The sequence below is a fragment of the Anoplolepis gracilipes genome, chromosome 7, assembly GCF_047496725.1.
Source record: "Anoplolepis gracilipes chromosome 7, ASM4749672v1, whole genome shotgun sequence".
NCBI lineage: Eukaryota > Metazoa > Arthropoda > Insecta > Hymenoptera > Formicidae > Anoplolepis > Anoplolepis gracilipes.
This window is the reverse complement of record NC_132976.1, coordinates 7,180,285-7,206,107: the sequence shown is the minus strand read 5'-3', so window position 1 is coordinate 7,206,107 and position 25,823 is coordinate 7,180,285. Positions and strand designations below refer to the sequence as shown.

Below are 25,823 nucleotides of genomic sequence, written 5' to 3'. Positions count from 1 at the left end.
TGCGGATGCGTAGGAGGCTTTTACTTCCTCTCTTACGCTCGCTCGATTCACGACTATACCTCGTTTGTCTTGTAGTTTGTTCGGAATTTTACAGCAAACATCTCTACTGCGGCGCTTTAACAAACATGGGAAAGAGAAAAGAGAAAAGAAAAATGTAATCCCGGTAATCAAACCTGTAATTTGACATTTTTCGTCAGCCAACATTACTTCTTTTTTCGACAATTCTCGTTATCTTCAAATTTGATATATCCGTCCTTTCTTCTGTAGCAAAGGATTGTGATCGTTCTAAATCTTAATGCGATTCGCGTGCGCTAACGCGATTAAGAATCTCATACACTCGTCCGTCTGTGATCGCGTTATCTCTAATTACTTTGATATGCCTTTCGTGTTCCTGTTAATTAAATTATGCGCATCTAAGATGCTTTGTTGAATCCAACGTTTGAACATTATAAGAGAGATATTTCGTTTAAAATTATGAAAAAAATCTCTAATAGAAACAGTCTAATACATATATGAAAATTTCTTCTAAAATTACATGAATTTTATATAATATCTATAATATGTATATTTAATTATCAAACATTTAATTTTGGTCGTATATGAAAAATATGTTTGCGTTACTTATCTTGATAAAGACACGAAAAAAATCTATTCGCGTGCCGATAATGTTGACTCCTGGCCCCGTTAAGGTGTCCTTTTAAACTACGTCCTATCTGTAGACTGTCTACAAGCCGGCGAAATTAGCGCGTCGGTTTAAACCCACCGTGACGTTATCCGGCGGATAAGTAATCCAAGAGGAGATTCGAACAGGACATAGTAGCAGTGTAATCGATAATTCTCACGAAGGAGGATGGTTGGTTTATAGGTGCTCTCGAGCCATCTAAATTGCGTAGAGATTAGGTGCTCGGAAACCCGTATCCAACATCGTCGGTCGAAGGAACAGACAAGAGCGAGCGAGATAGAGATAGGGATAGAGAGAAGGATAGAGGGTTAGATAGAGGACAAGAGAACGGGAGAAGAGGAACGAGGACCGCGAGTTTGAAATGCAGGGAGCGCATCGCCCTCTGGTTATAATGGCAAGATGGAAGGAATGGGGCTAGGTAGGAAATTTGCAAATTTTCACGACGGGGCACGGATAATTTCCGGTTGGCTCGGCGGTTTCCGCTCTTGACAAATGACTGTGGTATCCTGTTATTGGCTGCAGCGACGACCCCCTTCGCATTCCGAATCAAGGAGAATGTCTCTTCGAGTGCTATCAAATGCGCAAGGGGTAGACAATACATCAGCCAAAAAGTGTAACCGCGATGTTATTTTATCTTTCATTGTCTGCTATTGTCGCTTTATGTATATTTTTAACGCTGTATATTAAATATTATTTTAATTACTCTCTAATATTTTTATCTGATATATTATTATTATTTTAATTTATGAATGTACTGTATTGTACATAAACTGTATTTAAAATACTCATTTAAAAAATTCATATCATAATAATTCGATAAAAAGTAATATAGATAAATTTATGCAAAAAAAAAAAAAAAAAAAAAACATTTTTATATAATATCTTTAATTCTGCAAGAAAAATATTCTTTTGTAAAGTCGCTTATAAAGTACAATACATAAAACAATTATATTCATTAATATTCACATATACGCGCTAATATTTTATAACATTTATTTTTAATTAAATTATTTTATATCTAGTTACATTGTTACTTATTTTTTATATTGACTGTAATAAAATCTTTGTATTAATAACAAAGATCATGTCAATCATGTGACTAAAAAAATTAATAACAATAGGCATAAACAATGTAGAAAAATCTTAATAATAAACTATGTTATAAAATATTTCTTTAAAATCTTTTCGCGTACTCCTTTACTATTTTTCTTTTGTTTGTCAGACAAAATGCATTTATTAGTTCCAGATGTGTCCCTGTTCGAATGCGCGAGAAATCCTATCTACGCTATTGAAAGCGATAAAGTGGCGTGACAACGATTTACTCACAGCGAACATTGAGAAAATATCCGATGCTGGTGAAAATGCCGAGCATATGCCGCGTGTAGCACTTGTACCAGCCGCTCTCGGCCCGAGTGATTTTTGTGAAGTTCAACCATCCGTCATCGCTCTGCTCTACAGGGGGTGGTCCATTGTCTGAAACACAAGCGGAAAGCTGGTGGATATACGAATTAACGCGCTGGAAACAGCACGCACGGTCCGCGGATTTACGTTAACGTCGTCGCGCAGTTAGCGTCAGCCAAGCGAGTCGGCTCTTCTCTGTGTAACTGATTTCGCGACATTTTTCATAGAGCTGCTGCGCACATAATTCGACAATTAACTGCTTAAAATTATCCAGACAAGAAAAAAATAAATATAAATTTAAAGGTTTTGATTTTGATCCAATATGCACGATAAGATTGTGTTTGTATATAAATCTATTTGTTACTTGAATATATAATAATGTTGACGTATATATGTACATGTAATATATGTAAGTATGTGTATGATTTTGTCGTCGAGCTAAGTTTTTGATCAAACTTCGATTAATTTAATCGTTAATTAATTTATAGAACGATCAACAGCAGAAAGTAAAAATTTATATTACGTATTATATATGAGAATTGTATTATTAGAAATTTTTATGTTGGTCCGTATTGTATAAGTTAATCAACGATTAAATTAATCTTAGAGTTTAGTCGAAATAGCCCTTAGTATGCAGAGACAATAATAATTATATATTATTATTTTTAAATAAAATTATATTACAAAAATTTTAACATGATTCTTTCTTCCCTAAATTATTTCTGAAATGTGTGCTTCTAGTACATATGTCACTCCATCGAATAATCTAATAATGTCGATTATAAAACACATCCTTTTCATGATTAAAGCCACTTTGGCGAAATTAAAATTGCATCGACGAATTATCTGCTTGTTCTCGACGGTTTAAACCAAAAGAGAGACAAAGGCGGCAAGTGAGTCGTTTGAATTATTCGCAAGATAATTAAGATAATTACGCAATATGTCAGTCTGGAAGCGTGACGCGTGACGGGATTAAAAATTTATTACTGACCAAGCGGCCATGTGGCCGCTGAGTTTTCAGATGAAAATGATCGAACTGGAAAGGAACAATGAGGGCGGAAAAAAACGCCTGAGAGGACATTTGTTCAACTTATTCATAAGTACGGAAATGGTTTCCGAGAAGGCCGGGGGTATTGATGGAAATTTCGCTGCCCTTTCTTTCACCGCTAAACTTTCATCCAGCCGTAGCCCATTTTCTTCCGCACTATTTCGACACTGTACTATCATCCGCCGCCCATCCCTCGCCTTTGCTCTCGTTGCAAGGATTCGATGCAGCTGTCGGATTCGCTAGTTGCAAGTATATACTCTCGCAAATGTGGAACTACCTTGGCTCGGGGAACAAAGAAAGCGTGTTGTCGGAAGACATGCTTGTGAAAGGTTACAGAGAGGAGCACGAATGTGAGGAAAGATATCCAGAAAAGAATTGCAGACGAAAGAGAGGCACGTATCGCCGGCCAGATACGGAGTTTTGCGATGAAACTTTTATACGGGTCAGGCATAATCAAGGGGAAGGGATAAAGCAGCGGTTTATTTTATTAAGGAGGTCACTCGCCCCCTCGCACGCTGCCAAAGCGTGCTCAATTGTATTAACGGCGATCTATATAGTGATGAGCTTATCGAGATGTCGTAAGGCCAAGCCGTGACTTGCCCAAAAAGCACGACCGGAATTTCGGCTAATTTAACAAACGAAGCCGACGACTCTCAAGTAGATTGAGATGAATGCAATACATTGTAAGAAGAATCTTCTATTGAAATTGTAAGAAACGATTCGTTATGGATTTGCGTTTTGTTTCACACATGATTAAAATATGCTATTTAAACAAAATTTCATACAGTTGCGAGCGTAGAATAGTATCTTCAAAGTTTTCTACATATATCATAGGAATCTTGGTACCCTCGTATTGCGTGCCACTTTCGAATGAACATGATCGTATAAAGATCGACTTGCCGTCAAGCGATTTCATACAGCTGACGCACTCGTTTCTTCTCGCTGAATGTTTCTCTGCGTGCAACGTATCGGCGTGATAGATAGCTCGACAGAACCATGATAAATTATTTTCACGTTTTTACTTTGATCTTTGTTTGAAAGTTACCGTTCAACATACGTTGCAAGCTGTTCGGAATATACACCGATAGTTGAATAGTCATTGAATTACGCGTTCGGGAATCCCAGCAGATTTGTTGTTAATTTTAGCTTAATTATTTATTCATTCGTTTGTCTCAAAGCGACTCGAGGCTTTTGTAAAGCGATATTGTAAATTTGCGTGCGATTATTCGTTAGGATGTGGAGAATCGGGAGAGTCCGAATTTGCTCTTCTCTTTACAAAGGACGCTTTGAAGAAGATGCGCGAACGTGCTTTCTGGAGGCATGCGGATTGGGACGTTTAATAAGAGTAAGCGTACCAAAAAGAAATTGGGAATGAGCGACGGTGAGTTTGGAGGAAAGGTTCGCGAAGGCATTGCCCGGAGCGGGTACGTGCTCCAAAGGATATTAAAGTATTTTAATTGCAGCGGATCTCGCGGAACGCTGGAAGGATTTATTCGAAATCACTCGATTGAGTCTATGAATAGGGATTAAGCTTGGCCGAACCGGTGCACGCCGTCGCGTCGAGCGAATTCCAGACGTCAGGAGAGTGGAAGGCAGAAATAATTGAATATTTAATAGGATAACTCACATATAGCCGGTTCCCATCGCAGTGGCGCGGCGTCATCCGTCACGACGACGGGACGTCGATTTTTCTGTCACGTCCTGTGTGCCGGTGTGGCTGCCGATTAATTATACAGTCTGCCCGCGCGTAATACGAAGACAGAGACGACTTTAATAAATCTAGTTATTTCGTAGCCCGTGCACAAAAAAATTATTTTATCAATCTGTAGTGCATCCTCGTGTAAAAAGCTACGATTTCCCGCCCGCGACAGAAATATTGATATAGGTTGGAAGTATAGTCTTTCTGCAGCACAATTGGAACAATATGCATCAAACGAAATATATCAGATATACTAGCTGTTGAAATATTATAGTTGTCATAGAAATGGTTATATTGTCTGTATGTCAAAATTTAATTAATTTAACGAGATGCGGTCAAAATTATTTTCGAAGCTATTAAATTACGAGATTATTAAATTATTAAATAATTAATATTACAGATACAAATGTGAGATTAACAGTCAAAGTGTTTCATTAGCACTACATATTAAAAATACTTTTATATATTTTAGAAACTTTGTGTTATACACTTGATTATGCACAATTAATTATGTAAATATAATGTGCTAATTCAAAAATTTTAATTAAAATTTTACCTTGATTATAATACTAGGCATAAGATTTGCACACATGACTAAAAGAAATGTTACAGAAACAACATTACGAAGAAAGTTTTGTTCTTGTCAAATTTATAGAAAATTTATCTTTCATGTATAAAGTTATATAAAAAAAGGTACTTCTATGTATCTCTAATTATCACAATATTAGAAATAAGAGAATCAAAAGAAATGCAAAAAATTGCAGTGTGTTAGACATACAACCAAATTGTTACTTTAAAGCAGTATTTGGCAATAATTCTTGTGGAAATCGCAGTGCTTTCTGACGTTTGGTAATAACAGGTCGTCCATCATAGTTCTTATCACTCGTACGCGGCTGATCGCAGCGGAAAGTGACGGCTGCAGCTGTTCTCAGCATTTTGTGTAACTCAATAACGGGATAAACGAAACTACACAAAGTCCAATTTTCCAAATTTTCAGATTCTAGATTAATAATATAATTGTTTTTATTTCAATTTCAAAGTTTAAAAATAAAATTCTTATACTTCACTTCATTTCATTTATTCTGCAGTGTAAATGTGTCATTTGCGACAGAATAATTTCAAAATTTTTATTTAATATTTCATATTTTAGTATTCATTTCTTATATGTATATTATATATTATTTATTATATTATTAATTACATAAGGTAAAATTATATTAACACAAAAGTTTCCGCGATAATGTATAGCGAGTTGATATATGCTTTTTAATATGAATAAAATTTAAATAAATAATCATACATACATGTACATACATATGTATACACAGACACATATATAATAATTTAAAGACGAACATGAAACGCAATAACATGTATTCGTCTATAAATCTTTATGTCTTTCCAGAGTGATCATTTTTATACATCTTTCGGCTACTCGAATCAAATGAAATAGTGTAGAAATGTACACTTTATTTTCAAGATATTTCTCCAGCATGACTTCGCGGCGCGTCAAGGAAAGGTATAGTTTGGCTTGAAGTTTTAACGGACAATAAATAACTCAAGGCACAGAGACGGAAGGACGATCGTGATTCACTCGAGATATGAATGGAACGCTATGAGCAAGACTATCGAAACTCGAAATTGTTATTCGCGATTGTGATTTATGTCAGTGAGTCCGGTACTTCATCATAACGGCAACGAGCTGCGTCGTCAACGAATTTCTCATTTTGGTGCCTGTTCGTGCTTTTCTGATTAATTCAAGAGAAATTGTAATTTTTTTCATCGTATAAAGTTGATCGAAAGAGCAGTCTTCCGTAAATACGTGGATCAGACTAAATAAAAACGATTAAAAAGATGTTTCTTAACGAGCAGAATACGAACGTGGAAGGGCGGATTAAAAAAGTTGGTTGAAAAGCGATTTAATCGGCCACGTTAAACTCCAACTGCTTTTTCGAGAAAATGCTCGGCGCGCAACACTATAATCTTGTAAAAACCATTAGTAAAGTTGATTCTTTCCATTGATTATAATCTTGCAAAATCTATTGAATAGAAAGGATAATATTAATCATATTTAAATAACAAAACAAGAGAGAAAAACAGCTATTTAAATTTATTTTAGTTTCAATAATTTTTGCGTAGAATATCGGTCAAAATTACAAGTTACGTAATAAAAATTTTTTATGATATAATATATTAATGTTAAATATGATTATCATGCTTTATGTTTTAAATTAATAACCTAGTTAAAAGACTAAATGTCTTTTGCAAGATAATATAATTGGTTAAAAACGAAATTAAGAGTTAAAATTAGCTCCAATTTTAGTCAAATTAAATAGAGAGATTTCCGGAGGATATATTCTTCAAGCAACATGACAAATCATCCGTTTTCCATTGTAAAATCAAAGAGCGCAAGCTCCGTGAGTTAAATCGGTTCCTTTATAACAAGAAATTGTGCGATTCAGATTTTCCACTCGGAAAAGTGCAGGGGAAAAGCGTGGCCGATTCTCGAAGCGCGATGCGATACACACGCAAGGTGCGAATCGGCGGCGCTGGATGGAGATGCACCTAAAGACGAAAAGTTCGTCGGCGCAGGCAGCGCGTTTAACGAATGTAATGGGTTCAACCCGCTTAAACGCTACGGTCTAATCAAGAAAGTGGTCTCCCTGACGCGAACTCGGCGCGGAAATCCCTCTCGTTCTCTCCGTTACACCCGGCCTCGTCCTCGCCATCTCTGCCCGGCTCAAGCCGCGCTGATTGACGATGAATAAAGGAAATTATGCTGCGGAGAGCTTTTATTCGCCGCACCGGCTAAAAAGCAACGTCGTTACCAATCCACGAACGACGGTATATACGCCGTAAATCCTGCTCCAGAATCGCAATCGGGCAAAGAGAGATCCTTAATTCCGAAAAAGGTTTAGAAATCGCGCTGGTGGATGGAGATATACGACTTGGTAACGTAGAACGGATTCAATTTGGCTTAATAAAAATATAGTAGTAGCCGGATAACCAGGACTCATGCAATAACGTTTCGTAATACGCGACGCTTATGTGATTTAATTATGCTAATAACCAGCGATAATGAAATGCGGAGCATGCGGATTTTAATGGATAAACATGGTTTTTTGTTAGTACACATTCGTATATCGAGAGAGAGTCGTATCTCTTCAACGCGGGATGTAACACGACCGAAATTTAATACCCTGACTACAACGGCACGTTGCAAAATTTATAGTCCTGGATTTCATGAGTTTCCATATTTCCGTCGTACACACATACGATAGCAAAACGTTTTCAACGGAATCTGCATCGCTAACTTGGTCGTCTTTAAAATATGTGTATATATAATTATGTATATTATACATTATAGCAAAGTTACATTACTCTCCTTTTGTAATTTTATTGATTTTATGTTTTTTATGAAAATAATGTTTCATGTTTTTCATGAAAATAATGTTTTCTATAACCTTTTTACAATAAAAAAAAATATTTTTAAGCTTTTGTGTGTGTGTAAAAAGTAACATGTTTTTGAAGCGTGAGCCTTGAACGCGTACTGAGAAATATCACATTTCGGTAATGCATCACTGTTGGAAAAATAATCCTTTCGTAAAAAAATACATGTTTTCTAACGATATATTTATTAAAACAAACATTAATCCACTTTTCTTCGATGAACGAAATGTCTCACGGTGTCCGTCAAGTTGCATTCTATATGCGATACGAAATGATGGATGTGGATTAATGTGGCTTTGTCTTTTGCATACAAGATCGAAACTTGCTCGCAGTCAGCGTGATAAAATTACGATGTTTTCCTACTGTATTTTTCACAAATAATTTGTACATACACGGTAAAAAACATTTTGTACTTTTGTTGAAATTTTCTCGTGTAGAAATTTTTGTGTTAAATTTTTAACATACTCTTATGTTAATATAACATACTGTCGTTATGTTATTTTAACTTTTCGGCATTGAGTTAATATTCATCGTTTCTAAGAGTTAAAACAACACAATTAACAAGTAAATCTTGCATTAATTCACATTTTTGTGTTAATTTTTTACATTTATTTGTTTCCATATATTTGCCTTCTGTTAAATTAACATTAAAATTAGAGTGGATAAATTAAGACACGAGAAATGTGTTAAATTTAACACAAAATTTTTTACCGTGTATGAGACGCTACGCTCTTTCTTTCGGATACAAATTTCCTCTCTTTAAAAGTGATTTACTAAAAATTATATCGTTTTTTTCTTTTTTGATCTGTAAAGATTTAATATCTTCGTAATTAATTGCTAAAATAAAAGTCTTTTTTGTAAAATAAAAAGAAAATGCATTAAATTATTTTTTACATAAATCTGTATCTCTAAAAAACTTAATTTATCTGAAAATTTTTAATCCCTGTAATCGCTATTATGTATTCAGAAACGAGCTTGATTTTGTAAATTATAAAGAGTAAGTACATCTAGAAAAAAAATATAAAATTACCGAGAATGTGAAACTTTTATTTTCTCATCTCTCTTGTCTTACTGCCTCATTACTTGCTGACTCGTTAACTTGGTAAAGCGTCCAACTAATGTCATGATCAATATGTAACATAAAAGGAAATATAATTATTATTTTCTTAACCGGTTTATTTTAGCGTACACACTTCAGCTTAATGCCATTAATTTCTATTAAAACTTAAGTATAATATATATATATATATAATGTATATTGTCAGAGATTTTCCTTCCAAAAGAAAGAAAGATAATTTTCTTCTTTTACAATTCAGACTTTATGCACTGTTAACTTTCAGATAATGTCGATCATATTTTTCTTTTGCGCAATCATGATAATTTTTTATGAGATACAGATTTATATCGCTTATTTCAGCCAATGAACACATCTACCATGAAGATAAAACAGATTAAGCTTGGAACATGAAATAGCGGTGAGATTAAAAGCCGTGAAACGCAGGCAGAGGCTGCTCAAGGGAAGGAATTATAGACAGTTTTAAATATTTATTAGGCTGTAGAAGCGGCGAGCTCTCCCACGACAAAGAACAGCCAAATGGTAATGAATCTATATGCGTACTCTTCGCCATTCGTCTTTTTGTACATAATACGATTTAATTATAATACCTTTCACTAAGCAAATCGTGATAATCTCAGAATCGCTTTACATTTTAAATATAAGGCTAAACGTAAACGTCATTGCGACACAATCGATGCAATCGTTACTTTCTTACATTACTCGAGAGATAATGCTTAACAGATAATTTATTTATTATTATTTATTTTTTATTTTATAAAATATTATACTATATTATTTTTTTTTGTTCCCTATTTATTTATTTATTTATTTATTTATAAAGGCGTAAACTATATAAGTTATTAATCAACAGCTATATATTTCCTTCTCATGCCGTGGAGTATCGCGATGAAGTCACGTTGTATCTGATATACATAATCGCTCCCGTTGCGTTATCTCTTTCTCCATAACGGGTGTCGGCCAATAGAGCAGATTAGACGAAGGGCAACATGCTGCTCTGGTATCACGCGTTGCGTAACAGCTTCCACGACATTGCTCGCGTACACGGACGCCATAACGCGAATCCCCTTTAATGCCGACACGAAATTTACAACGCGGAAATAGGCGCGGCCAAAACCGGGTGGTAGCGCATCGAAACGAGGATAATATCGAACGCGTACACCTGTCTATTGGAGCCAAATGAAAGCGCGCCAGCGAGAATTGCTGGGATGAAAGGGATGGAGCGAGATCTGTCCATTGTCGCGATTCCATAGAGTAGCGTTCTATGTCATAGACTTGTCGCACCCGTTGCGGTACGTAATAATGTGATTATGGGCTGTGCCATCTTATCTACGTCTGATTCTCGACCAAGAGATCTGGGAAAGAGAGAGAGAGAGAGGGAGAGAGAGAGAGAGGGAGAAAGTGAAAGACGTTGAGACGACAAGGTTGACGGAAATCGCGTGAATGCCGAATTTCAGTTCCGTCGTTTCCCTCTTCCCTCTCATCCTCTCCTTCCTTTCCAGCTAAAGATGAGATCATTGTGCTGTGAACGGCGACATGCGTTTGACATGCTTAAGTACATATCGTTGGCAATGGTTTAATTACGCGAAAATTACAACCGTTCACAGAGATGACACGTGAATTCGTGACAATAGTAATGTATTCCGTGTGAAAACAAAGGAAGGTTTGTGACTTCGTAGAACGTTGCTTGCAAGATTTAATCAGAGAAATTCTCCTATATAATATTATTATACGTTGGAAAATTATTTGTGTGTGTGTGTGTGTGTGTATAATGTAATTTTTATATATTATATATATATATATATAGTAGATATATACGATTAGAGAGAGTAATATATTTATTATATATAATAATTATTATATAATTTATCTATAATATTTACTAATTCTCATTTTGTGTAATTATTTATAAAATTAATTCTTCAGTTTCAATACAATTTTATGGTAGATTTACATATTTATTTTATGTGAGGAAGAATCATATTTCTCGTAATAACAATACAAATTTTACGAAATCGATCATTGTTATAATTTCATTTTATTATCGCGCATCATACAGACCACATTTTTACGATTCATTAACAATATTTTGTCGAAAAAGCCGATATGCACAAGAGAAAGTGATAATTTAATTATAACCGTGTTACGCCCATCGATGCATCGATGCACACAGATTAGTTGCATCTCCTTTAGAGTTATTACGAAGCCGTTAGTACGCCGAGATGGGTCATGTGCATCAGATTCTACCTCGTCCAAGTGCCTGTTTACAGTGATTAAATTATGCTCACGTTGCTGTTACACGTGCCCGTGCTAACGTGTCTACCTACAACGTGACGCGTTTCCTAGCTGTAGGGAATGGGGGAGTTGCACGAAATAATGCACGTGTGCTTCGCAACTTGCCGTCTACAATAGTACTGTCTGCAAATATATACAAGATACGAAACAAATATACTTTTTTTAAATATTGAAAACAATACTATTCGAGGAATATTGATTATGTAAATGTTGAGGTAATGAAAATTTATAAAAGTTATAAAGTAATTTATAAAAAATCGAGCTAAGAATTTTTAAAATCACAAACTGACATCTTATTCTATAAATAACTTCAAGTTTTCTTTATTAAAAAAAAGTTTATATATGTATAAACTGTGACACAATATTTTTTAATCATGATTTAAGTTACTAAAAATGTTGTTTTCCCGAAATAGATAAAATTCTATTTTCAGTTAAATTAAAAAAAACTTTTGTTTTTAATTTAAATATACATTTCAGTTAAAATAAAAAGAATAATTATATTTGCAGTGCGTGACAGATGAAAAGAGGTTTGCAATAGTCAATATTTTTTCATCTAGTTAATTTATAAAATTTTCAAAATTCTATTCTAACTCGATAGAATCAGTATATAGTATATACCATGGTAGTATAAGCCGACGTTCGCGCATGTTAATATCTGTTGACCTCAAATGTCTGTTGTTTCAAATTTTAGTGTACTAACAACCTCCAAATAACTATTAAACATTGCATGTCGTTTGGAGATTTCACTATTCTACATTCACTATATTCTTTTCATCAACCTCAATATATTATATATGCAATATCTATAATGTATTTTGAAAGTAGTACACTTTGAAATTGTAAAATTTTTGCTGATTTAAAATTGACAGTCGGTTGGTGTATGTTGGTGTATGAACAGTTGAGTATTGTATGTGTGTCTGTGCGTGTGTGTGTGTGTGTGTGTGTGAGAGAGAGAGAGAGAGAAAGAGAGAGAGAGAAAGAGAAAGAGAGAGAGAGAGAGAGGATTTTTTTTTTTTTTTTTACAATACAAAATATTTTAATTCTTATAATTAAAAAATATTCAAAAATGTGCATATATTTTAATAGATATTATATAATTTAAGATCAAAAGTAATTTATTTTTGATAAGAATTTTTTTTGTGATTAGCTTGTAATTAATCTTTTGTTATAAATTTCATAGAAAATTACTTATATCATTACTAATTTTTTAATATTTGTAATTAGCGCATAATTTTAAATTTTATTGAAATAAAATTTAAGATAATTTTAAGATTGAATAAAAATGAGATTTATTTATATCTGAAGCGCACTTACTTCATATGAAATATTTTGATCTCTTATAAAAGCTATTAAAATGCATTCATACTTTATTAAAAAAGCAAAAACTCATTTCATACTAGTCGATAGTTTTCTTAAGTAAAACGTGTTTGCGAGCAACGCAAATTGGTATGTTGAAACCTCGCTTCGCGAATAAAGGGCTATTTGCAACTCGTTAAAAATCTCATTACTGGACGTATTTAAATCGCCAAAAATTACCGACCGTGGAAAATACGGATTACATTACTGCCGAGAAGAGTTAATCGCTACGTCATTCAAATAGAGGACTTTAAATGAAAGATAAAGTGTAACGTAATATATGTAATATGATTATCAACTTTGAAAACTCATAAAAACTTCGCACACGAGAAACTGAGTGGCGTTAGTAATGAAAATTAAAGTATCAATTAAGCGATCAATATACATTAATTGATTATTTTACTTTCTCCTCGAAATATTCTTGTCTCCAAATATGTAATAATTTATGATTATCTTTAATTCGATTCCAAGCAATATGTACACGTGTTGCTCGAAATGAATAAAATAGAACTAATAAATTAATAAATACAATATTTTTGCAAATAAAGCAGCATTTCATTGCATCGGGGCTGCAAAAACAAGCGATTTCTCGAAGCTTGAACATAATAAAGATCCAAGAAAGAAATCGATTAAAAAAGCAAATATAAAAAAAAAAAAAAAAAACACTTTCACTTATTTTACAGAAATACAGACATGACGGATAACAGATTCAAAAACTGATAACTTTAAAAAAACATTTTATATTTCTAAATATAAAATTGTTTCGCGTGAAGAGTGTCCAAAGAATCTCAATTCTCTTAATTAATTTTTTTTCGCTTGTAACTTACCGCGCTGCCAAATTGGAGTGCTGGCTGGATTGCTGTCTACCTCGCATTTCAGGCTGACGGACATCCCTTCAACGATCGGAATTCCAAAACCAGGTAAACGTGTTATCGCAAACGATGGAGTATCTGAAACAGGTATTAAGCAATTAATGTCAATGCCACTACGTCAATCAATATGATGTATCTCTCTCTGTCGTCTCACAGAGACACTAAAAAAAAAACATGACTGTTACTGGAATATTGCATAATAAACAAATTGGATTAAAATAATGTTTAATATAACTCCATGGAGTCCTTACAGCACTCGATTTTCGAGAAGAATTTCGAAAGATACACTTTGGAACTAATACAATATCGCAGATTACATATACGTGATTCGTTCTATTTTTAGTTCCATTTTCGCGAAAGATTTTTCTTAACTAAATTCTCTAATAAAATTCAAAATAAGAAAATAACGTCGTTTAATAAGCAATTCAGAAGATCGTAGCGATTGCGAATTGCAATCTTATTTTGCGGGCAATAGCAGCTTTGCGAGTTCTGTAATTCGCAATTTTCGACTAAGATCTCCGCGCGGTAATCTTGAAATGTATTAACCAATGGAATCTATTTTCTACGCATTTAAAAGTCATTTCTTTGTACAAGCAAGATTTTTCATTCGAAGACATCAGCTATTGTAGATCGAATGCTATACTATAAAAATAGTAACTGCAAGAAGATAAAATCTACTGAGAATGTAATAATAAATAATCTTTTACTTGGATGCAGCTGACTCTTTATCGCATTCAATCATTGCTTAATGTGTGAAAATTAAAATTATATTTATAAAATTATCTATAAAAATTCTTTTTTGTAAAAAAAGGCCCAAGAAAAATTAAATATATTATATAATATTTATACTTAAATATGTAAATTTAAATTGTAATCTATATAAAGATTTGTAAAATTTAACTTTACTGACAATGATATAAAATGAAAAATTTAAATATTTGTATAGTACAATGCAATATATTAAACATTAAGTAGCTTAATAAAAAAATTTCTCTCGAAAAATTTAAATCAAGTAGTTCTATAAACTACAACATTACCTTTAACAAAACGCTTTTTTTTTAAATTATCCTATGTTTTTTTTTACCGAGTCACACGATTTTGAAATTAAACCTATATTTTAAAAAACTGAGAAAATAAAACAATTTTTGAAAGCTATCGATATCATGTTAAAGTTGAAACCGGAAGTTTCAAAAGACTGTTCTAATTTTTTGTCTACGATGATTTTGCGCCGAGTTGCAATGGTTTAAAAATAACCCAATTTTTTTTTAAACACAGGATGTACTCAGACTTTTATCAAGTTGTTTATTACTGTATATTACTGTATATTATTGTATGCACTCAATTTATATAATAAAATTATGATTTAAATATAGACATTATTTTGTTTCAATGAATAAAATAATATAACATATCCAGATCAATACTCAACATTTCAATAATGTAGAAAATTACTTTTTATTATAAATGTTTAAAATTATTCTGCATAAATTTTTTCGTCTATATGTAACTTCATAGAATGCTTATTTTCACTATGAAAATTCATTGTGACCTGCTTTCGCAGAGTTCACTTCTCGAATATAAACCAGTTTTCGCTTAGAGCAACATTATGCGCAACGATATAACTTCACATCACTAAATAGATATAGCACAAAGAAGAAAAAAAATAAAAGAGTGAGAGAAAGAAGCAGAGAAAACAAAACGAAACGTTCGTTATATGAAGAAGCAAATCCCGAGAGGAAATATAATTGAACGCATCAAGTACCTCTAGAAATCAAATGTAATCATCGGGAGTGACGCGTTTCTCCCGTTATCTCCAGCAATCATCCCTCTCTCTCTCTCTCTCTCTCTCTCTTTTATCTCTTCTGGGTTCAGAGTACTTTCTTCCCACATCATTAACGACTACCATGAAACCTGGTGACGAGATTCAGATATATCCTGTCGGTGCGTACTTAAAAGACGACGGTCAAACGCGTTCGATAAGAGTTGGCAAAAATAACTGGAGGAGGATAGCGAGAGGCGAGATTAAAATGGTCGTCAAACAAACGAGGGTATAGATATGACGAGATCGCAGCGAGTAATTAACGAACGGGACAGTCAAGGTTTTACGGGGTCGTACTCGTTAAAAGCCCCATACCAACTATACCACTGTTGTCGACGACGCCGTATCTACGGGTGAATTGGACAGTAGTACTCCGCGCGTTCCGATGGCATCCCAGAGCGCGGGACACGACTCGATGCCACATCGGTGTTGGCGCCACTCGAACGATTTGCCGTTACTGTTATATCGTCGTTCGGCTCGTTAATATCGCGCCGCTGCTAACGGGATGACCGGGTTGAGGTCGTGGAATAAATTGGAGATGCGTTAAATTGCGCGAAAGAAGGAAGAGAGCCGAGCCACTGAAAAACGTGACAGAAAGAAGATGAGGGTAGCACGCGGGGAATATTGAAAGTGGAACGTGGAGGGAAGAAGGTAACGTGCGAGGGTGGTGTACGTGAGACAAGAAAAAATGGAAAAAGATAAAACAAAAAATAGAGTGAGAGAGAAAGGGGGGGGAGGAGGCGAGGGAGGAGGGAGAGAGAGATAAGGTGGAAGAGAGAAAGAGAGAGAGAGAGAGAGAGAGAAGGACAAGAGCGGCATGACTACCAGGATAGCTCGAAGTTATTCACTCGGCTATAATAGCGCGGTGCTGGGACAATGCAAGCTTAATGAAAGCTTCTCTCCCCGGCGACCTCACCTCCTCCTCTCACCCCCTTATTCCCTTGCTTGTCGCCGGGGCCATCGTAGCCCCGACGCCACCGACACCGAGAACCGCCGCCAGGCATGCCGCGTTGTAGTCCCCGGGTGCAGCAGCATAAACACTAAACAAAGGGAACAATGAGACACAGAAGTGTCCCACAGACCTCGATCGCTTGATGAGAACTTTAAAGCGCCCCCGCAAACTACCGGTCTATCTTTTATTTCAGGAATGAACGCGATACAACTGTAGCCGCACTGTGTAAAACCTTTCTATCAGGACATCGTTGGATTTTTTTGTTAGACATCTATTATTATTTAAAAATTTTATCAGAATTATTTATCTTTCCCCAGAAAGAAACATTTTCTATTATAAAATTTATATTTAATATGAAAAGCAGAAAAAAAGTATGTCATAATCCTGTAATTATCTTTCTTATTTAATTTAGACAAGTTTCTTTTTAATTAACTATTTTAATTAAACTTTATATATACTTACATATATAAATTTCATAATTCATTTATAATTTCTTCCGAATATATGTTGCATCTTAATAGCGACGTTATGTTTAAGTTTGACAGTAAGTAATGGATTATGCAATTGTATATCGTAAAGATCGATTTGTGTGAACCTTAAAGCAAAATCCCATCTTTCGTCTAGAGAATGAATCTCTTCGAAAGAAATTTCTCCCACCGTTTCAAGCGGAACGCTCGTAAAGTTTATACGGACCGTTAAGCAAAGCTGTATACGATCCGCGGAAGAGAATTTTGTGAACGTATGTACGTAGAAAAGGTGAAATGCGCAAAAATACGGTGATATTATTAAATAAAATTTGTAATATACGTATAATTTATATTATTTATACGCGCTATAGTCTTATGAAAAATACAGTTTCGAACATAATTTAATATTCGAGACAATAACTTTTTGAATAGAAATAATATTAATTATTCCACTTGAGAGCTTTTTTTGCACGCAAGTCAAAATAAATGAAACAATGTAGAGCGTGTTAATTAGTTGGTTAATTTGTTTGAAATCAAGAACAAACCAATATCGATCAAGTGTAAAGAGCCGTAATAGCGAAATATACATACGATGTAACATTCGATAACAAACGGAATAAAGGAGGAAAAAAAAACATTCACGATGCCAGCGATTACAAATCATTAGCCAACCATCATCGGTATAATTACCATACTAAAGCAACAAACCATTTAATGGCTCTTGTTGCGACGCGGCCGTGTCGCGATAATGTTCGTCATACATATTTGTAAAACAAAACAGATAGGAATCATATATAGTGCAAAGAGCTACAGAGTATAATAGTGAGAGCGTTGCAAAAATTTTTTGGTTGCATCACGGTATCATCTGTGTGAAATAATTATGTTTCTCTCTCTCTCTCTCTCTCTCTCTCTCTCTCTCTCTCTCTCTCGACAAATTATCTAAGTTAAATAACAATATAAGCTAATAATAATAAGTCATATATTTTAGAAAATATAATACTCAATTGTTTCAGTACGTTTAATTAAAAATTTTGTTACAATTATTATTTTATTATATTTATTATTGTTATTATTATTTTTATTATTATCACAAATAAAGTATTAGTATTACAGGAATTTTAATTGACGTGACTTTTCAAATTGCTCACTATTCCCAGAGATAATCATGTCGACAGTCTAACGTAGTATATTCCTCCATCATCATCGGATGATGAAACGAAAACGACAATCGAATTCATATTCGAATCTCGCATTTCGTATCAGCCGTCACGCTAAACCTACAGTCGTCGCATAACCAGTCTACGAATAGCAGGATACATCGACACGGTTTACGATGGCAGTCGTTAAAGTTTAAGTCCGGCTTTATTGGGTCAATGGGCAATGCGCCCCATATGCGAAAATTAAACCCTCGTAACGTGTCGGCCACACAAAGGGTTCGCATCGACTATCACAACCAAAGAGATAGACATTGAATACCGCCACGCGCACGGTTTTCCCATTCGGTCGTGGCAAGTACACATTGCGTGACTTTATTAAACACAGTCCGCAGGGAGAGATAGACGCTCGACAAACAAGCCGGAAGAACGTGAGGGGGTGAAAAAGGAAGATGTGAAAAATATTGTCGGATATTCGCGAAACACTAATACGAGAATATAAAAATATATATAGAACAAAATAAAGAGTATAATATGTATAATCAGAGATAGATATTCAATTTTTCACATTTAATCACATTTAATCGTTACTGTAAAACAGACGGTAGATAATATATTAAATTAGAAATTTAATTATAGTACGTATTTAATAAATAGTCTTTTATAAATAAATAAAATTTTGCAAAAAAAAAAATCTTGTACATAAATTAAGATATTTAATTATGAAAAGTAAATTCAAAAGTAAGATAATTTCTCTTTGTTGTTCTGTTATCTCTTGTAATAGAAAATGCAAGAGAATGATAAGGGAAACTCGAGCATCTGATCTTGTAAACTCTAATGACTTTGCTTCAGCGCCAAATCGTAATCCGTAGGTTCATGCAGCTTTCTCACTCTTAAGCTGGCAGCTATTCTCGAAGGAATTATACTACGCGAACTCTACTAGTCCCTGTGTTACCTGCCTAAGTATTCTCGTGTTTCTACATAATTACCAACTACCATGGTGCCGCCGTTATTAAGCTGCTATTAATCTAGCCGATGCACGTATGCGACACTGCATGCTAGATTACGTTTAGATAGTCAGTAGGATACGTCGTCGTAATCTGAAAATCTCAGCGAGCCGTTTAACGGTATAACAATGTAATCGTTTGCGATTGAAAATTAACCGCGGGCGTAAAATTCAGAATGAACGATAATGCTAACGCGAACCATTAAACCGCACGAAAAGTTAACGAGACATCCGACATCGCGTATAGTGATAATACGGTACTTAAACCCTAGCCAAGCAACCGTATACAAGCCATGTAAATAGACAGTGGTACACGCGCGCGCAATAAGCGGAATACAAATTATAGCGCGGAATAATGGAGGCACTTGATCGCGTGTGTACGTGCATTAGGAGATTCGAAACAACCGGTACAATTTTCATCAGGGGACTTCTGCGGCCCCAGACATACGCTTAATGCGATGCTCGTCCGGATGCAACTACGTTATCGCCGCTGGGTTTCAGGCAGACGAGGTTTGAACCACCATTACCATGGTGATATTATCGCATTCTCTATATATACATAGCCCACCGTATTATTTCATAAATTTACAAGTTATTTTCGGATTAGTCGGCGCGTCAGCGAAGCCACATGCAGCCGGCGTAGGGGGTGCAATTTCGCATGAAGTTTTCCCCATAACGGTGTTATTCAAAACCGGACACACCCACGAAGCTCGGGCGCGCGTGAATTAAAGCGAGTCGGCTCGCGTGCACTTTTGTAATCGAGAGAATATGCAACCTATGTCTGCGAAACAACGCGTTCATCGGGCAGAGTCGCAATGTAAATCGGATTTTAGCCGAAACACAATATCGTTTAAAGTTCCATTCTTTGCGTGTGAATATTGTGTACTTGTGCGTTGGCGTTAGATAACAGATAAAAATGATAAAAATAACAGAACAATCTCGACTTCATGGAATAAATAAGACGATATATATACAGAAATAATAACTATGTATACGTGCGAAAAATATAAAAAGTTAAAAGATAAATAAGAATAATTTTTATTACCAGAAGAAAAAATATAATTCGATAATTAAAATTTCATAAAGATACAATAAACATGTAATTTTTATTTGTATTATATTCTGAAAAGAACTTTTTTATCGATATTATTAGAATATTGATTAGTAAATTAATTGGAAAAACTAAATGTGTTGACCTTATCGATATTAATCAGTTTAAAGCAAAAATAGGAAAAAAATATAAAATTAGATAATTTCTTTTATATGTTTTCATGCATTTTTTTACATTACGGTATATTTTACCATGCACTTTTCGCGTGCTGTTTATGCATAAATTTCGCAGCGTAACTCGCGTATAAAAGAGAATCTGTTAGACGATGTCACAAGCTCGAAGATAAAGTGCCATCAGCCTTTTTTTGAAGCTCGAGGAGACCGCGGCTTGAAAAGCAATATTACTCTGGGGATCTCTAATTCAGCCTAATTGCTAGCTTATGCGAATCCTTGAAATATTTATGAAGTTTTATGAGAATTTTTCATTCTGCAAGAGCAATGTGCCTTTGAAGAATACCCCAGGGGGTTATGAAGACTTCAACTTCGAACAGCGATTATGTCGATATCAAAGGTATTCGTAGCATTGCTACCCGAGGCTATGTACGAACCAAATTTATTCGACCCGTTGTTGAACTTCGATTAAGCACTCGCAAACTGCTTCCCTCTAATACCGTTCTCTCTCTCTCTCTCTCTCTCTCTCTCTCTCTCTCTCCCTCTCTCTTTCCCTCTCTCGAATACAATAGTTATTAGATTTAGAGAACTTGCTCAGACTTGTCCGAAACAAGTAATTGTGTCTTGTAACAGTGAAAATAATCGTTTTACAATATTCGAAAAATAATAAAATTAAAAGAGTTGCAAAGAAACGTGTTTAGTTATTCAACCATTAAATTATATATTTTTATTTCTACATGTGCCGTAATAATAATGATTGGTCAGCTTAATTAATCAGATAGTTCAGCTGACATTCTCGCACGATATCTACGTGGCTATTGAACATTTAGTTAGATGTAATCGCGTATGTTCTTGGTCTACATCATAACTTCTTACATCAAGTTTTGTTGCTGTGGTAGTAATCGTACATCGCATCTGTATAATTATGCGTAACTAGAATCTGGTGGTATATATTATAGAATATACTTGGCGAACGGGGAGGATACATTCCTCCCGCATTCTCTCTCTAGAGTATAAGATATCCTCCATATCTTCAACAGGGAATACACAACTTTAGATACCGACGAAGACATTCGAATCGGAAAGGTCGCGGCAACGACCTTTCCGATATAAGAAATAAAACGGAAACTAGATGACTCGATCCACAATAATTGAATAACAGTTATGTTTGCTGATTACAAAATCTAATTTTTATATGATATATATATAATCGAATCGGCTATGATAAAAAAAAAAAAAAAAAAAAAAAAAATAAAAACATAGATATCTGTCATAAGAGAGGAAAAAAAACCTTTAAGAATATGAAAAAGCTATCGCAAAATTGTTTCTCATTTTATAAAAATAGTTGGAAATAATATACACACAATTTCTATGTATATATGTACATATATATATTTTTTTTTTTTCAAGATTGGTACAGTATTTTATTTTAAAATAAGAAAAAAAAATTAATTACGTTTTTTGTGCAATAATTGATTTTACGTTCGAATTGATGTAAATTAAATTAACAATATACGTATTTGCAGAGATTATGATTTTTAAATTGATGAAAATATTCTATATTTTGTTTTTTTCCATATATATATTGAAAAGCTATTATCTACATTAATATTAAAATAATCGCAGTTCTGCAATATCGATTTTCCTGCATTTCCCTGAGATTGCGCAACATGCAAACGAGTTGTCCGGCACGACTGAACTTTTTCTGTTTCAATTAAAAAGCGTGTTCTTTAAATCAAAGTCGATGCAGCAATCACCGTGTCCCACTATTGTTGCATTTTTTTTTCCGCGGCATTAGCAACAATTTAGTATCTTTAGATCGCGCGCGTCGTCGTTTTAAGAGTATACAAAATTCCCATCCGTTTTCGCTTCGAGGTTTCATCACTCACTATGGGGCAAATTCACGATGAAAGGTCTCTAACGACGCGGTATATGTCGTTTTAATTCCCGAACACGGTCGGACAGAAGGAAAATCGTCAACTCGTCGGTTTAATGAAGTGTCGCCCGCACCGACGGCCGACGTTCATTTCGCACGTACGTAGGTACGTAGAAATCTCTCGCCCCGGTCGGTTCTGGGAATTATATACGATGGTGTTGGTTGGATGAGCGACGGAAAAGAAGATGAGACGAGACGGCTCACCGCGAGAGCTGAAAAAGTGAGAAACGAGGACGGGAACTCGCTGTAGCTAGTGCAAAAAAAGAGATAAAGAGGGAGAGAGAAAAAGGGAGGAAGAGAAGAGTCAGAGAAACAGTCGCGCGCAGAGCTGTCCGCGTGTAGACGTTAACAGTGATATTAATGCGGCCCGGCAACGGGATACACGCGAGAAAAGTCGGCTGCGATGGCACATTATACGTCACACTTCGCTGGAGACCGACTCGAATCACAAGAAGGGGTGATTTCGGTTGCACGGAGATAGGTAAGTACGAAAAAGTTCGCGAAAAAAATTTTATTCGCGAGATCGATTTCGATCCACAATCGCATTTTTGTCGAACAACGAGCGGTGACACTAATGAGGAAAACGTACTAATTAGAAAGATATCGCAGGAAAAAAGTAATTGCCTTCATCGTTATTTTCTGGAGTTTCGATAATTGTACATAGCAGGATATTCGTTTTATTCTATCGATAGAGTGAATCCTCCCTTTTCATTTTCCTCTTTTATCTTATTGTGTATTCGAAACACGCAGGATATATTCTTTTCGATTCTATTTCATTTTCTATCCAATCTTCGACGTCACATAAATATAAAAAAGTATGTATACCAATCGTCACGTTTTCACTATTACCTATAAATATATAGATTTTCACGACTACAATATTAAGATCTGAATTCACTAAGAATTTATCAGTTTCAATTTCTGTTGAGGAAAAACTCATATCGGTTTACCAAATCGCAATTTAGAACCGTTTGCAGAAGTATATAGTTTTCATCAACAATTTCAAACTTCTATCGACTCAACAGAAGAGATTCCTGCACAGACTGGTAACTAGTCGAGCTCGACACAAAAGCCGACAAAAGGTGTTATGATATCGGCCCAGACACGATTATGCTAAAAACCTATGCTCTAATCTCATTTTGCGCAAACATTTTCACGCTGTTGTTGCGATATTTTGAGATTAGACAAACCACGTAAACTCGTTGACATTAATTAAACAACGTTGATGTGCAAATCTGTGCTGTGAAACGTGAATGTTGACACTTAAACAATGACGACAATGTAAACGTTTATAATAAATAATGACGCAAATGATGACATTTATAGCGAGGAAACTAGTAGTATGTGTTGTAAATAATTTGTATGTTATGCGATGACGCTTCACTATATGCGCGTTCATGAGAATTATGCAGATTGTGTAAAATAAGATTTCGCCATTTTACACAAACGATATATGTATTTTAAAATATTAATATATTTATTAAACGGAAAATTTCCAATATCTAATTCGAAATATCCCCTGACTGATTTTATTATTAATTGCTTCGTCAGCTACTTCCGGTCGTCTAGATCATTTTTCCGAATTTTAAATGACAAGCTGCATTGATTTTATAAAATGTTATAAATTTATTATTTAATTCGTATTTATATATTGACTAAATAACTTGGACTTAATCATGTAAAATTTTTTTAAGAAAATTAATATTGATTTTGGAAGTATTGTCCCTCTCTTACATTCTTTCTGTCATGAGTATTTATCTATGAAAAAATATTTTAGAGAAAAAGTGATATATGTTTTTAATAAATAATTATAAACCTGTTTTAATAAATAGTAAGAAATTTGGCATAATAAAATTATAATAAATTTATAGTAAATTACTATTTATTTAACCGACTATATAGAAGTATTTATATTTTCTATACAATCGCTGATTAAAATATAAATAATTTTCTAAAAGATAAATGTTTGAAACTAATATTTCTCTTAGAAAAAAACAGATACATAAATTTACATCATAATCAACTGTAAGAGAATTAAAGTTTTAACCAGAAAAAAGCTAGATGACAGACAGAAAACAGACGCCTGGCTACGCCTGATATAGATGTGTTCAATTACAGATAAGATAATGGTATAGGAGAACCAGCCAGTAATCCCTCTAATGTCTTTCTTATCGCGCATAAAAACTCAGTACTCTAGATGTAAGAAAAATCTAACGTTAATCAAATTACAGTCGACTACGCTTCTACTATATTAAACAATATGGCACGTCTTGTACGTAATTTGTTTTAAGAAGTAGTAATATCTCTAGATTATTTCCTCCCCCCCCCCCCCTGTTTATGTTCAAATATTATATTAACATCTAAAATAATTTTAAAAAAAGTATAAATTACAAAAAAATATTGCTTTTTTCAAGATTATATTTGAAATAATTTCAGAAACTTGAGACTAATTAAAAAAAGTTTTATTATCCAGTTTTTTTAGACTATCTGTTCAACATTTTTATATATGAAGTCAAGAAAGAAGAATTCTGCACTCGGTTAATTCGCCGTGAAGTAACCACATTTTATTATGCAGATTATGCACGTGACTCATTCGTATTAAGGGAGCATTTCTTCCTTATGCTCTAAGGGGCTCTTCGTAATATGTCCAATTCAGAATCACAGGTCCATTGAAAGCACAGACACCGGTGTCTACTTTCCGGTAGAATCAACGTCGTTTCATTGAAAGTCAGGCGGTTTCCGAGCCGGCCTCAAGAAGGGTAAATACCGCACGCGAATAATATAGGTGCAACGCGGGGAGTCTCGTTCGCGAGACACCGTAGATACACATCCGGATGCGTGGAACACCGTGTGTATGGAAATGCGGAGATAGCTCTATGTCGAGCGTTAACGATTTCGCGCGGTATGAATCTGAATTTCAAATTTCTCCACCTTTGCACGCACGGAGAGCCGCGAGCGAGATGCATAACCGAACTTACGCGCTGGTCCGGAACTTGTCCCGGACTTTCCACTTACGGTAACTCCGTAATTCTAGCGTAAAAACGTTATTGACCTCGCCTTAACGAGAGAGAATTAAACTGCAGTGCATCTTGAATTCGAGATTACGAACGAGATTCATTGGTGCGCGCCGATGATCGGTACGCTCTCCCGATATTTAAGTTTGTAAAGAACGCGCGCGCGCGCGAGAGAGAGAGAGGGAGAAAGAGAGATATGTCGTTATATATACATATATACATATATTCATATACGCATTCTCATACTGTTGGTTTCACGATCTCCGCTTCTGCTACGTCGCACCATTCGCGCTTCCTCCGGAGAGATAATAATGGTCGTAAGATGTCGAATGACGGAATGCGTCTTTAAGCGCTGTAATTTACGACAGAGTCAAAT

At 34.6% G+C, this 25,823-nt stretch overlaps 1 protein-coding gene across 6 annotated transcripts in view; it reads right to left on the bottom strand.

The window, feature by feature from the left end:
* Tei (irregular chiasm C-roughest protein teiresias) overlaps window positions 1–25,823 on the bottom strand; it is a 324,556-nt gene that overhangs the window by 62,898 nt on the left and 235,835 nt on the right. For all 6 annotated transcript variants that reach the window (XM_072896416.1, XM_072896415.1, XM_072896413.1 and 3 more), the window contains 2 exons: window positions 13,834–13,956; window positions 2,009–2,155 (listed from right to left, as the gene is read on the bottom strand). In XM_072896416.1, coding sequence (XP_072752517.1) covers window positions 2,009–2,155; window positions 13,834–13,956 — 270 coding nt within the window. The remainder of the gene's footprint in view (window positions 1–2,008; window positions 2,156–13,833; window positions 13,957–25,823) is intronic.